Source organism: Ranitomeya imitator, chromosome 2 (genome assembly GCF_032444005.1).
Source record: "Ranitomeya imitator isolate aRanImi1 chromosome 2, aRanImi1.pri, whole genome shotgun sequence".
In the NCBI taxonomy this organism is placed as follows: domain Eukaryota; kingdom Metazoa; phylum Chordata; class Amphibia; order Anura; family Dendrobatidae; genus Ranitomeya; species Ranitomeya imitator.
The window spans coordinates 758,630,921-758,647,621 of record NC_091283.1 but is presented as its reverse complement, the minus strand read 5'-3'; the positions used below and the strand labels follow the sequence as shown (position 1 = coordinate 758,647,621).

The window sequence follows — 16,701 nt, the reverse complement described above, 5'->3', positions numbered from 1 at the left end:
TCCATCCTGCGCCCCCATCCTGTCATGTGCTGCTCCCATCCTGCGTCCCCATCCTGTCATGTGCTGCTCCCATGCTGTGTCCCCATCCTGTCATGCGCTGCTCCCATCCTGCGTCCCCATCCTGTCATGTGCTACTCCCATCCTGCGTCCCCATCCTGTCATGTGCTGCTCCATCCTGCTGATGGATTCTATTCAAATCTTTGCTTCAGGCAGATTCGGGAATAAGCGACTCATCAGATTATCATGTACTAGCTATTGAACCCGTTCTACGCCCGGGTGGCGAGCATTTATATTGGTATATGGTCTCCATCCTGTCATGTGCTGCTCCCATCCTGCGTCCCCATCCTGTCATGTGCTGCTCCCATCCTGCGTCCCCATCCTGTCATGCGCTGCTCCCATCCTGCGTCCCCATCCTGTCATGCGCTGCTCCCATCCTGCGTCCCCATCCTGTCATGTGCTGCTCCCATCCTGCGTCCCCATCCTGTCATGTGCTGCTCCCATCCTGCGTCCCCATCCTGTCATGCGCTGCTCCCATCCTGCGTCCCCATCCTGTCATGTGCTGCTCCATCCTGCGCCCCCATCCTGTCATGTGCTGCTCCATCCTGCGCCCCCATCCTGTCATGTGCTGCTCCATCCTGCGTCCCCATCCTGTCATGCGCTGCTCCCATCCTGCGTCCCCATCCTGTCATGTGCTGCTCCATCCTGCGCCCCCATCCTGTCATGTGCTGCACCCATCCTGCGTCCCCATCCTGTCATGTGCTGCTCCCATCCTGCGTCCCCATCCTGTCATGCGCTGCTCCATCCTGCGCCCCCATTCTGACAATGTGCTGCTCCATCCTGCGTCCCCATCCTGTCATGCGCTGCTCCATCCTGCGCCCCCATTCTGACATGGGCTGCTCCCATCCTGCCACACTCAGCTCTGCTACATCTGCCACACTCTGCTCTACTACTTCTGCCACACTCTGCTCTACTACTTCTGCCACACTCTACTCTGCTACATCTGCCACACTCTGCTCTGCTACATCTGCCACACTCAGCTCTGCTACATCTGCCACACTCTGCTCTGCTACGTTTGCCACACTCTGCTCTGCTACATCTGCCACACCCTGCCTGCTACATCTGCCACACTCTGCTCTGACCCGCTCGGCCCCGCTGCCTCTGACCCGCTCGGCCCCGCTGCCTCTGACCCGCTCGGCGCCGAGTGCTGGGGGGCCTGAGCAGGCGGGGACACCAGCGCGCTGTGGGGTCAGGTGCCGGTATCGCCGCCAGCTCAGGCCCCCCAGCACTTACTATATTCACCTGTCCTCCGTTCCACCGCTGCGCGCATTAAGCGCGTCATCGCGCCCTCTGAACTGAAGGTCACAGGCCAAGGACCGGGAAGATGGCGGCGTGCAGCGGTGGAACGGGACAGGTGAATGTAGCCGATACTCACCCTCCTGGCGGTCCCTGCTTCTCTGTTGGAGATCGCGGTGTGCGTTCAGTGTTAACGCATACCGCGATCTCCCGGGAGCGTCACTCTGTGAGGCCCAGACTGCGCCGGCGCTTGCGCAGTCTATAAAGGCTTCGGACAGAGTGACGCTCCCAGCGTTGCATTTCAACTGGACTATCTATAATATATTTCTGCCTAGTGGGGAAGGCATTTAGATGTATGCCGTTTTTTGAATTTGGGGTCTCTGATATACCCCAAAGGTCACCCACCCCCAAAATTCTGCTGCGTTTAACAGTTCAAGCAAAGTGGCTGTGATTTCATGGTGATCCATACTCTTACAACATTGTGCATATATATTATGAATGTTGGGGTGTTTCTTTTTTTTTTTCCTACTTTTATCCAAAATACACGAAAACGTCTTGTTTATTGCTACACTATTTTATGCCTTCCCTCCCCACAACCCGTTTTGCTTTATGCAGTTTTTTTTTGTACAGAACAGCTTGGTCCTGCGCTTAAAAACGCAAGACAATGTGATTCTTTTTTTTTTTTTTCCCATCTCCCCAAAGAAGCCGGGAGGGCACATCAGCTTTTCTAGGCCTGTTAAATGCAGCATATTCTCTGCAATAAATATTACAGTATTCACACTGTGACAATATGGCCTTATCTATATATATATATATATATATATATATATATATATATATATATAATTGTCTAAGGGGTACTTCCATCTATCTGTCTGTCTGTCCTTCTGTCACGGATATTCATTGGTCGTGGCCTCTGTCTATCATGGAAATCCAAGTCGCTGATTGGTCGACGCAAAACAGCCACGACCAATCACCCCGCAGTCAGTGTCCCCGGCGCTCCGCTCCCCACAGTCAGTGTCCCCGGCGCTCCGCTCCCCGCAGTCAGTGTCCCCGGCGCTCCGCTCCATACTCCCCTCCGGTCACCGCTAACACAGGGTTAATGCCGGCGGTAACGGACCGCGGCATGGGTAACGCATTCCGTTACCGCCGCTATTAACCCTATGTGTCCCCAACATTTTACTATTGATGCTGCCTATGCGGCATCAATAGTAAAAGAAAGTAATGTTAAAAATGGTAAAAAAAATAAAAAACCTGCTATACTCGCACTCCGTTGTCCGCTGAGCCGCTCGCGCCTGCCGCCATCTTCCTTTCCCAGCGATGCTTTGCGAAATTACCCAGAAGACCTAGCGGTCTCGCGAGACCGCTTAGTCATATGGGTAATTTCGCAAAGCATCCTGGGAATGCAAGATGGCGGCAGCCGCGCGCCCATCTGCACAGCGCCGTTGGATCCCAGGAAGCGGAGAGACTGGACGCTGTGGAGCAGCGACAAGAATGGTGAGTATGTTCAACTACGAGGGGGCCTCTGATCGTTAGGTGAGTATGTTTATTTTTTTTAACCTGTGACATGCGTGGCTCGGTAATATACTACATCACTGGGCAATATACTACATCACTGGGCAATATACTATGTGGCTCTGTGCTGTATACTACAAGGCTGGGCAATATACTATGTGGCTGGACAATATACTACCTCGCTCTGCAATATACTACGTGGCTCTGTGCTGTATACTATGTGGCTGTGCAATATACTACGTAAATGGCCAATATACTCCGTCGCTGGGCAATATACTACGTAACTGGGCAATATACTACGTGGCTGGACAATATACTACCTCGCTCTGCAATATACTACGTGGCTCTGTGCTGTATACTACGTGGCTGGACAATATACTACGTGGCTCTGTGCCGTATACTACAAGGCTGGGCAATATACTATGTGGCTGGACAATATACTACCTCGCTCTGCAATATACTACGTGGCTCTGTGCTGTATAATGTGTGGCTGTGCAATATACTACGTAAATGGCCAATATACTCCGTCGCTGGGCAATATACTACGTGACTGGGCAATATACTATGTGGCTGGACAATATACTACGTGGACATGCATATTCTAGAATACCTGATGCGTTAGAATCGGGCCACAATCTAGTTTTACTATAAGGGTAACCTGTGTGGAAAAAACAAAAAAAAACAAACCTTAATCTGCATAAAAAGGAGAGCACAATAAAAATGCGATAACCAGAGCAAATTTATATTACATATTTTTGTCTTGGTATCAGCAGCAAAATCACAATTTTTACTTGTGTGAACATTGCCTTAAGGGTTTGTCTCCTCCCTTCAGGAGCACACTTCTCCCCCTGGATTGTTGTTCTCCGGGTCAGGGTTCTGGAGTCAGACATTCAGTGTTGGTGTGAGCGGAGCGCTCTGCAGAAGGCAGCTTTGATTGCTGCGTGGGAGAAGCGTAGAGGCATTGGGGCTGGTCAGAGCCAGCGATCTAGACTTCTTCAGAGCAGCACTTGCAAGGCTCTAAGGCACAGAACCTCAGAATGCATGCACTCCACGCCTAGATTACTGGCTACTGAGCCTGCAGGGTGTCCAGTACCCTTGATACCATCAGTGATACTGATGACCTGTGCTCAGATTGGCCATCCATATCAGTGGGAGTCTGGAACCCCCACTGTCAGTGGCTGGATGGAATCGTGTATGCAGTGAACCGGTACAATGTTTAGTGGATAACCCCTTTTAAAGGAGAGTAGTATAATGTAGGGGCAGAGACCCTGTTTACAATTATGTTACTAGGGTACGTTTCCACGGTTAGAAAATGCTACAGGTTGGATGCTGCATACATCCGCAGCGTTCAGATGTTACAGCATAGTGGATGGGATTTCTAGAGATCCCATCTCCACGATGTGTGCACCAACACCCACGGAGACGGACATGCGGAGTGTCTTTCCAGACCGCAGCATGTCAATTTATCTGGTGGACGCAAGCTTCCGCAAGATAATGCTCACCCATACAATGTATAGGATGCGTTGATTCTGCACGGTTGAGTGAACATGTGCGGAATCACCTGCGATCAATGGACTGCAGTGCTTTTGGATGCAGCGGACATGTCCAAAGCGCTGCTAATTACCGACTGTGTGCACCTTCCCCTAGGATGTGGTTTGCTGATTCTATACAATGGGCTGTTCTGCCTAATGGCAGGAAGACCTTTAAAAGTCAGACTATCACGGCCTGTAATAGTCTGCGAGCGCTGCTCACCGAAGACAGGAAAAAAGGAACATTTTCTGAATATCTGAAATGAGAATAAACCTTTCTCGTTTTAGCTCAATGAAGATTACCAACATTATTTGCCAAATGTCAGAATAATGAGAGAGAATGTTTTAGGGAATGTGCACACGTTGTGGATTTTCCATGCGTTGTACAGTACCATGTTAACCTATGGAAATACAATCCACAGTGCACATGCTGCGGAAAATACTGCGCGGAAACACTGCTTTTTACTTTCATGTCAATTCTTTGTGCGGATTCCGCAGCGTTTTACACCTGTTTCATAATTGGAATTCGCAGGTGTGAAAACGCAGGCGAAGTCCGCACAGAAACTGTGGTAAATCCGCAGGTAATCCTCAGGGCGTTTCACCTGCGGATTTTTCACAATCTGCACAGAAAAATCCACAATGGAATCCGCAACGTGGGCACATACCCTTGAGGCATTTTATTACTTACTGCAAAGTCATAAGGTTTATTCTGACTTCATGTGAGATATTGATAAACATGCATATCTTTTTTTATATGGTGTATGTAAGCTTCTGGTTTCACCTGTAAATAGCGTACTTTGTAAACATTGTTTTTGATTAAAAAAAAAAAAAAAGTCGCAAAAGCCATCCCACCGCCTGTCTGAATGGTACCTGAATATATTATTTCTGTAAAACTTTGCTTTCAGTGATTTGCTGTTAATTAACAAGGGCCAAAGTACAATCGCACAGCTCGGTGAGGATGGCACAAAGTCGGCTAGATTTGCTTTATTCCATTTTTCAACACTGTTTTAAGTGACAGGATAGTCTAGTTCTTGTGTTCCCCCTGGTATACAAAGCATACAGGTAGAGCTTAGCCATCAAATATAATGGGCTTGTGGGGACGGCCGGTGAAATGCACATACATCATCCTCGCATATACTAAGATGGATGGATCGATTGCTTAACAACCGTAACTCCCTCTGTTACATTTGACAAAGACCAAAATAAATTGCATTACCATAAAGACCAAAAACCTAACCCCCCCCCTTTTTTTTTTTTTTTTTGTTAACCCTTTTACACTTCTCGCTCACACAGTTTGTGTATAACTTTCATTTGAATGTGGGCCACTTTATAATTGATGGCTCTTTTACAGGAAATCCATAAGTTAGTGTTCGCAATGTAATCTGAGCACCATGATGTGAATCAGGAGACCCTGATTGCAGCAATGTGTCACTTACTGGGCTCTGGTTAGCTGATATAACAATCAGTGTTATATCAGCAGGAGATTATCACTGCAGGACAACTGGCCTTGTGCCTCCTAGTCCAACCCCAGCACTGATTAGCAGCTCTCGCTGGACATTGTGCGCAGAAAGCTGTGGTGTGGACGCCGTAACACTGGGCTTAAAAGCTAAGCTCTGCTAGATCTGTAGCAGAGAAAATGGAGATGATCATAACTGCTGCACCCAGTAACCTCCGTGATATATGGCTGTACACAGGGCTTCTGTCTTTGTGCTGCTGTCAGACTCAGGTGATGTACATGGGTTTTCTTTTTTTCTTCCATCAGTGTCTACATTAAAAGAACAGATGCTCTTGGCTTATCCTTGAATTATTCCTTCGAACCATTTTTTTCACTATGGGCTTGAATTTCTGCCAAGTGCTAGTCATGAATAATGTTTTTTTTATTTTCTTGGAAACTGTCCTATTCTGTAAAACATATTGGCACGTTATGGACAGAACCTATAACGTTTTATCTGAATGTGTATATTTTACATTTGTTGCAGTTGGTTTAAACTACCGGTAATTACATCTGGCTGCAAATTTTGGCCTAAAAGGGGTTTTCTGTGTTCAGAAAATCCCTGTCCCACAACTACTGCAGTTTGGCTGTAAAAGGAAAATAAAGGAATTAATGTCACCTTCCCAGGTCCATTGCAGTCACTGCCACTGGTCCTAGTGTGTCATTGTCTGCAGCACTGATGTCCCGATGATGGCGCTGCAGCCAATCGGTGAGCTCAGTGACTCTGAAGGGCTCATGTCATCAACTCAGGCAGGGACGTTGAGTTCCCTGGTTGCAGTGCTATCAACAAGACTTCACCGCTACAGACAATCACACCCTAGGTGCATTGGCATAGACTCCGTGGTGTCCCAGCGACTATGAGCAAAGTGCAAGGTTTTTGTTTTTTATTTTTGTAAAATAATAAACCCCTGCAGCTGGAGAACAGGAGTTTTCCAAAAACAGAAAACCTTTTGTAAAATGGTGAGGGACGTCTAACATTCTTAATGGCTTGTGACGTACTATGTCTGTCATAAGTAGTCTCCCTGCCTTTGATGCAAGCCAAGCCCAGCCATCATCTGCAGGGAAAGATGCAGACTATTCATCCATCATCTGCAGGGAAAGATGCAGATCATTTATGCATCATCTGCAGGGAAAGATGCAGACTATTCATCCATCATCTGCAGGGAAAGATGCAGACTATTCATCCATCATCTTCAGGGAAAGATGCAGACTATTCATCCATCATCTGCAGGGAAAGATGCAGATCATTTATGCATCATCTGCAGGGAAAGATGCAGACTATTCATCCATCATCTGCAGGGAAAGATGCAGACTATTCATCCATCATCTTCAGGGAAAGATGCAGACCATTCATCCATCATCTGCAGGGAAAAATGCAGACTATTCATCCATCATCTGCAGGGAAAGATGCAGATCATTTATGCGTCATCTGCAGGGAAAGATGCAGACTTTTCATCCATCATCTGCAGGGAAAGATGCAGACCATTCAACCATCATCTGCAGGGAAAGATGCAGACCATTCAACCATCATCTGCAGGGAAAGATGCAGTCCATTCATCCATCATCTGCAGGGAAAGATGCAGACTATTCATCCATCATCTGCAGGGAAAGATGCAGACTATTCATCCATCATCTGCAGGGAAAGATGCAGACTATTCATCCATCATCTGCAGGGAAAGATGCAGACTATTCATCCATCATCTGCAGGGAAAGATGCAGACTTTTCATCCATCATCTGCAGGGAAAGATGCAGACTATTCATCCATCATCTGCAGGGAAAGATGCAGGTCATTCATCCATCATCTGCAGGGAAAGATGCAGACTATTCATCCATCATCTGCAGGGAAAGGTGCAGACCATTCAACCATCATCTGCAGGGAAAAATGCAGACTATTCATCCATCATCTGCAGGGAAAGATGCAGATCATTTATGCGTCATCTGCAGGGAAAGATGCAGACTTTTCATCCATCATCTGCAGGGAAAGATGCAGACCATTCAACCATCATCTGCAGGGAAAGATGCAGACCATTCAACCATCATCTGCAGGGAAAGATGCAGTCCATTCATCCATCATCTGCAGGGAAAGATGCAGACTATTCATCCATCATCTGCAGGGAAAGATGCAGTCCATTCATCCATCATCTGCAGGGAAAGATGCAGACTATTCATCCATCATCTGCAGGGAAAGATGCAGACTATTCATCCATCATCTGCAGGGAAAGATGCAGACTATTCATCCATCATCTGCAGGGAAAGATGCAGACTATTCATCCATCATCTGCAGGGAAAGATGCAGTCCATTCATCCATCATCTGCAGGGAAAGATGCAGACTATTCATCCATCATCTGCAGGGAAAGATGCAGACTATTCATCCATCATCTGCAGGGAAAGATGCAGACTATTCATCCATCATCTGCAGGGAAAGATGCAGACTATTCATCCATCATCTGCAGGGAAAGATGCAGACTTTTCATCCATCATCTGCAGGGAAAGATGCAGACTATTCATCCATCATCTGCAGGGAAAGATGCAGGTCATTCATCCATCATCTGCAGGGAAAGATGCAGACTATTCATCCATCATCTGCAGGGAAAGGTGCAGACCATTCAACCATCATCTGCAGGGAAAAATGCAGACTATTCATCCATCATCTGCAGGGAAAGATGCAGATCATTTATGCGTCATCTGCAGGGAAAGATGCAGACTTTTCATCCATCATCTGCAGGGAAAGATGCAGACCATTCAACCATCATCTGCAGGGAAAGATGCAGACCATTCAACCATCATCTGCAGGGAAAGATGCAGTCCATTCATCCATCATCTGCAGGGAAAGATGCAGACTATTCATCCATCATCTGCAGGGAAAGATGCAGACTATTCATCCATCATCTGCAGGGAAAGATGCAGACTATTCATCCATCATCTGCAGGGAAAGATGCAGACTATTCATCCATCATCTGCAGGGAAAGATGCAGACTATTCATCCATCATCTGCAGGGAAAGATGCAGACTATTCATCCATCATCTGCAGGGAAAGATGCAGACTATTCATCCATCATCTGCAGGGAAAGATGCAGGTCATTCATCCATCATCTGCAGGGAAAGATGCAGACTATTCATCCATCATCTGCAGGGAAAGGTGCAGACCATTCAACCATCATCTGCAGGGAAAAATGCAGACTATTAATCCATCATCTGCAGGGAAAGATGCAGATCATTTATGCATCATCTGCAGGGAAAGATGCAGACTATTCATCCATCTGCAGGGAAAGATGCAGACTACTCATCCATCATCTGCAGGGAAAGATGCAGACTATTCATCCATCATCTGCAGGGAAAGATGCAGACTATTAATCCATCATCTGCAGGGAAAGGTGCAGACCATTCATCCATCATCTGCAGGGAAAGGTGCAGACTATTCATCCATCATCTGCAGGGAAAGGTGCAGACCATTCAACCATCATCTGCAGGGAAAGATGCAGATTATTCATCCATCATCTGCAGGGAAAGGTGCAGACTATTCATCCATCATCTGCAGGGAAAGGTGCAGACCATTCAACCATCATCTGCAGGGAAAGATGCAGATTATTCATCCATCATCTGCAGGGAAAGATGCAGATCATTTATGCATCATCTGCAGGGAAAGATGCAGACTATTCATCCATCATCTGCAGGGAAAGGTGCAGACCATTCAACCATCATCTGCAGGGAAAGATGCAGATTATTCATCCATCATCTGCAGGGAAAGATGCAGATCATTTATGCATCATCTGCAGGGAAAGATGCAGACTATTCATCCATCATCTGCAGGGAAAGATGCAGATCATTTATGCATCATCTCCAGGGAAAGAAGCAGACTATTCATCCATCATCTGCAGGGAAAGATGCAGACTATTCATCCATCATCTGCAGGGAAAGATGCAGACTATTCATCCATCATGTGCCTCTAACCGCTATGGGCAATCTGTGACAGCGGCACTAACAGCGCACTGGCAGGTTGGTGTGCCTTTCTATCTCATCATCAGCGCTGCCATGATGTGATCCCAGGATGCCAATGTGTTGCCAAGACAGCCAGGTGTCTGCTGAATATGAAGACCCCTGTCTGTGTCTGTCATCAGGTTACACTTGTTAAAAACTGGTGTTCATAGGAAACCATGATTTTTGCTATATACAGAATTGCCATCAGGTGATCGCAGGTTTAAGTTTCCTTAGAGGACTAACAAATGCTGTGAAAAAAATAAATATATATAAAAGTGCATATCAACCCCCTTTTTACCCCAGTCGGTTATCTCCTGAACTTTTATGTGTTTTGTAACCTAGTTACTTTCTTTGTTAGGTGCTCAGACAATAAAGGCCATGAAGATCCTCAAGGTGTTGCCGCTATTGGTGCTATTTTCCTTGTGCCAAGCACATAAAGACTTCTATACTTCAATTGGTAAGCTTGTGTCTTTCGAAGCACTGTATTATTTTTAGAGTCTTGTTTTATGGAGGAAGTGGTTCAGGAACTGAATAAAATCGACCATGAGCCCTTGGATATTTACATTAATGCAATACAATTTTAGCATCCAAAATGAGACTAGAAATGTGTTTATAAAGGGGTGTGCGCCTCCACTCTCACACTAATTGTGTATTAGATCTTTGGGTGTGTTTCACCCCTCTTTGTATAATCTATTATTTTCATTTTGTTTTATTTTATTTATTTTTAAACAAAACACGGTGTATAAAAACTTCTGGTAAGTCCTGTTGTATAGTCATCTTTTACGTTTTATATTTTTGTTGCAGGGCACATGACTGAATTGCTGTACACCGAAAAGGATCTTTTAATGTCACTAAAAGAGTACATAAAGGCTGAGGAGCTGAAATTGCAGCAGATTAAAAAGTGAGTCCATGCCAAACTCATGCTTGCTTTCTTTATAATGTGGTTTCTTAGTATTCATTCACAAAAGTTGAACCTAGCCTCTAAAAGAGCTGTATCACTGGATGGACCTTTTTTAAAAGAAATCTTTCAGCAGCAGTTTCAATATCATGAGTATTTTATCAGAAGAAGATTATCACTGCAGGACTAGGGGTCTCTCCTTCCAGACGTGCTAATCTGTGTAACACTACCTCTACCACTGATTATCAGCTTGCTGTATACACTGTGCAGTCAGGAGTGTGGGAGGGGATTATACACAGCACAGCGTTTATAGCACTGCTACATCTACACCATACAGCTGAGAAAATGGGGAATTGCACCAAGGGGCCCAGAAAGTGATACATCACTGGAATCAGGCTCTCAGGCCTACTTTCAGATTCCTTGGCAAAACTCTGCCAATGGATTCTGTCTAAAGGGTTAGTCAAATCTTTGGAAGGTATCCCTAATCAATGGGATACATGATAAACAGCTGACTGGTGGGAGTCCAACCCATGGAACCTCTACCAATCTATAAAATGGAGCATTGAAATGCCCTGTCTCCATGAAGTGGTGTCAGGACTTACAGCATTCTCTTTTAAAGACTGGTGGAAAAAGCCTAAACACTAAAGATGGCAATTGCCCCTTAGTCTATTGTACTAAGTGACACTAATTAGGCTTCTCCAGTTGTTGGACAATATAGTGGTGGCCCCAAGAGTTGTAATACTTACATTAATTAATAGAAGTGTTACGACATTTGGGGCCACCACTATATTGTCCAATTTGTGATTTAATGCTGCCTGTCACGTTTCAGAGTTGGAAACCACTGGTTTGATCTGTTGCTTTATCATCTGTAAATTGTGCCCCCCGAGATGGTCAGGGAAGGGACCCAGCACATTGAATTTCAGCAGCTCGTCTTCTGTTTGGGATGGAGATAAACCGCTGCCAGAGGAGTCTGATGGACAACGCAAGAATGCTCCGCAAAACGCCCCTGTGTCTGGGGGACTTGGGAGGGAGCTGTGCACCAACCAAATGAGTGAAGACTTTGATCTCCTTGGTAGTCATGTTGTTTTATATTAGTTCAACCATATATCTGGTCTGAGATTGGAATGATTTGTCATAATGAATCTATTAGATTTCTTACTAAAGCACCACTCCAGCAGTTTTTTTTATTGCAGCTCTGAAGTGGTGCTACTAATGTAAGGTCCCTGCACTTGGTCTTTTACTCACCTGTTGTCGTCTCTCGTCGCGGCTCACCAGTCGTCTTCTGCTGTGTAGTCTGCCGGATCGCCCCAGTGTTGGCTTGGTGAGCCAGAGGTCACTACTCAAAGTAAATCTCTGAGGGCTAGAACAAGGCCATAATAAGGTTCTGCACTGAGAGCATGTGACTGTTACCTCTGACTTCTGGTCAGTCAGACATTTGGGTCACAAGATGGCGGAATAGCACTGAGAAGAGCTGAAGACCATGATGGGCGAGTATGAGACTAGGTGCAGGGAACGTGCATTAATAGCTCCGCTCCAGTGCTGAAATAAGGGAAAGCAAACGATTGAGTTTTGCCTTCAATGTGCATAATAACTTGTTTGTATTTGTCAATATTTTCCTTCCATCGTTCTGGGCTAGAAATGCTTCCTGTTAGCAGGATGGATTTTTCTTCCTTTATTTAGTATAATCCCTTTCATTAATTAAATACCTTTGTCCTGTACATCATGCACGCACCTGGCAGTGTGCACGGACCTTCTGGGATGGGGTTTCTACATCATGCACGCACCTGGCAGTGTGCACAGACCTTCTGGGATGGGGTTTGTACACCATGCACGCACCTGGCAGTGTGCACGGACTTTTTGGGATGGGGTTTGTACACCATGCACGCACCTGGCAGTGTGCACGGACCTTCTGGGATGGGTTTTGTACACCATGCACGCACCTGGCAGTGTGCACGGACCTTCTGGGATGGGGTTTGTACATCATGCACGCACCTGGCATTGTGCGCGGACCTTCTGGGATGGGGTTTGTACACCATGCACGCACCTGGCAGTGTGCACGGACCTTCTGGGATGGGGTTTGTACACCATGCACGCACCTGGCAGTGTGCACGTACCTTCTGGGATGGGGTTTGTACATCATGCACGCACCTGGCAGTGTGCATGGACCTTCTGGGATGGGGTTTGTACACCATGCACGCACCTGGCAGTGTGCATGGACCTTCTGGGATGGGGTTTGTACACCATGCACGCACCTGGCAGTGTGCAAGGACCTTCTGGGATGGCGTTTGTACATCATGCACGCACCTGGCAGTGTGCACGGACCTTCTGGGATGGGGTTTGTACATCATGCATTCACCTGGCAGTGTGCACGGACCTTCTGGGATGGCGTTTGTACATCATGCACGCACCTGGCAGTGTGCACGGACCTTCTGGGATGGCGTTTGTACATCATGCATTCACCTGGCAGTGTGCACGGACCTTCTGGGATGGGGTTTGTACATCATGCACGCACCTGGCAGTGTGCACGGACCTTCTGGGATGGGGTTTGTACACCATGCACGCACCTGGCAGTGTGCATGGACCTTCTGGGATGGGGTTTATACATCATGCACGCACCTGGCAGTGTGCATGGACCTTCTGGGATGGGGTTTGTACACCATGCACGCACCTGGCAGTGTGCATGGACCTTCTGGGATGGGGTTTGCTGCACACTTGATCTCCTTTTTAGCACTTAAGCTAATGAAATGTCCTCTGATAATAACTCTCTTATTCTGCTGCAGTTGCTAGCTTGTAAAATCACTTTTTATTTATTTTTTTCCTAAGATGGGCAGAAAAATTTGATTCGCTGTCAGAAGCTGCTACAAAGGACCCAGAGGGCTTCTTGGGTCACCCAGTCAATGCTTTCAAATTAATGAAGAGGCTCAATACGGAGTGGCTGGAACTGGAGAATCTTGTGCTGACGGATATGTCAGATGGTAAGAACCTGATCAGCTACAAAATGACACGGACGATCTGTAATCTGAATTCACAAGGCATAGATTACATACTTTACATTGTGTTCTGTTTAATGGATATCTTTGGTACTCATTAAACTTTTAATTGAATAAATTCCATGTCCCTTTTTGTTTTTAACTAGTGATGAGCGAGTATACTTGTTGCTCGGGTGCTTGGAGATTTAGTTTTCCTTGCCGCAGCTGCATGATTTGCGGCTACTAGACAGCTTGATTACATGTGGGGATTCCCTAGTAACAAGGCAACCCCCACATGTATTCAGGCTGGCTAGCAGCTGTAAATCATTCAGCTGCGTCAACAAAACCTAAATCTCCAAGCACTAACAAATACTCGGAGACCACCCGAGCGTGCTCGGAAAAACCCGAGCAACGAGTATATTCTCTCATCACTATTTTTAACCTATTGTTTTTCCTGCAAGGATTCATTTCCAACTTGACAATCCAGCGTCAGTACTTTCCTAACGATGAGGATCAGACTGGAGCGGCCAAGGCTTTGATTCGCTTACAGGACACTTATAATCTGGACACAGAAACCATAGCCAGAGGAAACTTGCCAGGTAATGTAGTGACGGCTACATTATACTATGTTTGGTTTTACATGACCTTGAATTGCAGCCTGTCAAGAGCTTTTAGGTTGTAATTTCCTGACAATTAGATTTTCCATCATTATGGTAATAAAAGTAAACTTAAAGGGAATTTTCCTACAAAGTTAATTGTAATCAACAGATCTTCAAATAATAATAACTTCCACAATTGGATGCGATTAAATAAAATGCCCCTGTGCTGAGATAATCTTATAAATGTGTCCCTGCTGTGTACTGTGTAATGGCCGTGTCTGCCTGTGCAGAGACATGGTCTGATCATACCACAGCTCCTGGGGAGGATGCAAAAGAGGATACAGACAGGAAAACATGGGTTCTCAGCTGATTTCTTTCTTTCAGATAAAACATAGCTTAAAAAATAGGCAGTAAAATGTTTTGCCTCACAAAAAGAATTATTTGTGACCCCGTGCTGTCCTGTCTGTATCCTCTTTTGCTTACTTCCTGCCCAGGAGCTGTGGTATGATCAGACCATGTTCCTGTACTGTGAGACATGGCAATTACACAGTACACAGCAGGGACACATTTATAAGATTGTCAGCACAGGGGCATTTTTAATGAACACATCCATAGGTGGGAATTTATTATTTCAAGATCTATTAATTAAAATGTACTTTGTTCACGATATAACCCTTTCATGACTGGGCCCTTTTTCGTTTTTTTACCATATCGTGTACTTGAAAATCTGGAAAATTCCAAGTGTGGTGAAATTGCAAAAAAAAGTGCAATTCCACAAATGTTTTTTTGTATCTTATTTTTTGCCATGTTCGCCAAATGCTACACCCGATCTGCCATTATGATTCTCCAGGTAATTACGAGTTCGTAGATACCAAGCATGTATAGGTTGTTTATTTAAATGGTGGGGGAAAAAAATCCAAAGTTTAAGAAAAAAAAAATTGTGATTTTTCCATGACCCGTAACGTCTCCACTTTTCGTGATCTGGGCCCAGGTGAGGGCTCATTTTTTTGCATGCCGAGCTGGTGTTTTTAATTATACCATTTTGTTGTCGATACAATCTTTTGATCACAATTGCAGTTTTCATTCAATGTTGCGGTGACCCAAAAAAAAAAAAATTTAATTCTGGCTTTTTATTTTTTTTTATTTTGCTATACCGTTTACCGATTGGATTAATTCTTTTGATAGCTTGATAGATTTTTTTTTTTTTTACACTTTTTGCATACTTCAATAGTCTCCATGGGAGACTAGAAGCTGCAGTTGTCCTATCTCATATCTCTGTACATGTACGGCGCATGTCGTCCAGGGGTTAAGTTCATCCATTCTCTGCATTACTTTCCACCCCGGCACAACAATCATTTGCTTTAATGATGTCTTTAATTAGCAGTGCTGAACTGACACCCATGAAGCACACGGGAGGGTCACGTGACCCTCCGCCCTCAGTGCTCTTGCAGCATCATTTACATAAAAATGTAATGTTGATTTTTCTCTGCACTGCAAAATCCATTTCCAGCCTGTAAGGGTACTTTCACACTAGCGTTTTTTTTAAATCCGTCACAATGCGTCGTTTTGCAGAAAAAAACGCATCCTGCAAAAGTGCTTGCAGGATGCGTTTTTTCCCCATACACTTCTATTGACGACGCATTTGCGACGGATTTGCACACTTCGCATCCGTCTTGCGACGAATGCGTCGTGCTTTGGCAGACCGTCGGGAGAAAAAAACCCTACATGTAACGTTTTTTTCTCCCGACGGACCGCTTTTTCCGACCGCGCATGCGCGGCCGGAACTCCGCCCCCACCTCCCCGCACTTTACAATGGGGCAGCGGATGCGCCGGAAAAATGCATCCGCTGCCTCCATTGTGCAATGCAGCAAACGCTAGCGTCGGAATCTCTCCCCGACGCATTGCGACGGGGAGATTCCGACGCTAGTGTGAAAGAAGCCTAAGGGGTGTTTTCAGAATGCCCCTTTTGATGTCCCATCCAGCAATATAATTAGGTCGGTAACCCGAAATCTTTTGACAGATTCCCTTTTTAAAGTAATGAAGAAAAACCCTATAAAATAAAGAATTCATGTTATAAAGGTCTCTAACCTGTTGGTCATAGGTGTCAACAACAAAGCAACGCTGACAGCTGAAGACTGCTATGAGTTGGGGAAAATTGCATATACGGAAGCGGACTATTACCACACAGAGCTGTGGATGGAGCAAGCTCTGCGGCAGCTGGATGCAGGAGAGACATCCACTATTGATAAGGTCTTGGTTCTAGATTACCTCAGCTATACTGTATACCAACAGGGAGACTTGGAAAAGGCCTTAACATTAACCAGAAGGTTGCTGGAGCTCGGTAAGCCTCAATAACTGTTCACGGTGTCCTTATCGGATACAACTAATATATCCATACACTTTTTGGGGGAGTTTGTGGGGGGAAG

The 16,701-nt window shown here is 45.6% G+C and overlaps 1 protein-coding gene across 4 annotated transcripts in view; it reads left to right on the top strand.

Annotated features, from left to right (window-relative positions):
• Positions 1-16,701, top strand: part of P4HA1 (prolyl 4-hydroxylase subunit alpha 1) — a 70,450-nt gene that overhangs the window by 29,974 nt on the left and 23,775 nt on the right. For all 4 annotated transcript variants that reach the window (XM_069753332.1, XM_069753333.1, XM_069753335.1 and 1 more), the window contains exons 2-6: positions 10,168-10,266; positions 10,614-10,710; positions 13,531-13,682; positions 14,138-14,275; positions 16,377-16,616. In XM_069753332.1, the coding sequence (XP_069609433.1) occupies positions 10,188-10,266; positions 10,614-10,710; positions 13,531-13,682; positions 14,138-14,275; positions 16,377-16,616 (706 nt within the window). In that variant the 5' untranslated portion in view covers positions 10,168-10,187. The remainder of the gene's footprint in view (positions 1-10,167; positions 10,267-10,613; positions 10,711-13,530; positions 13,683-14,137; positions 14,276-16,376; positions 16,617-16,701) is intronic.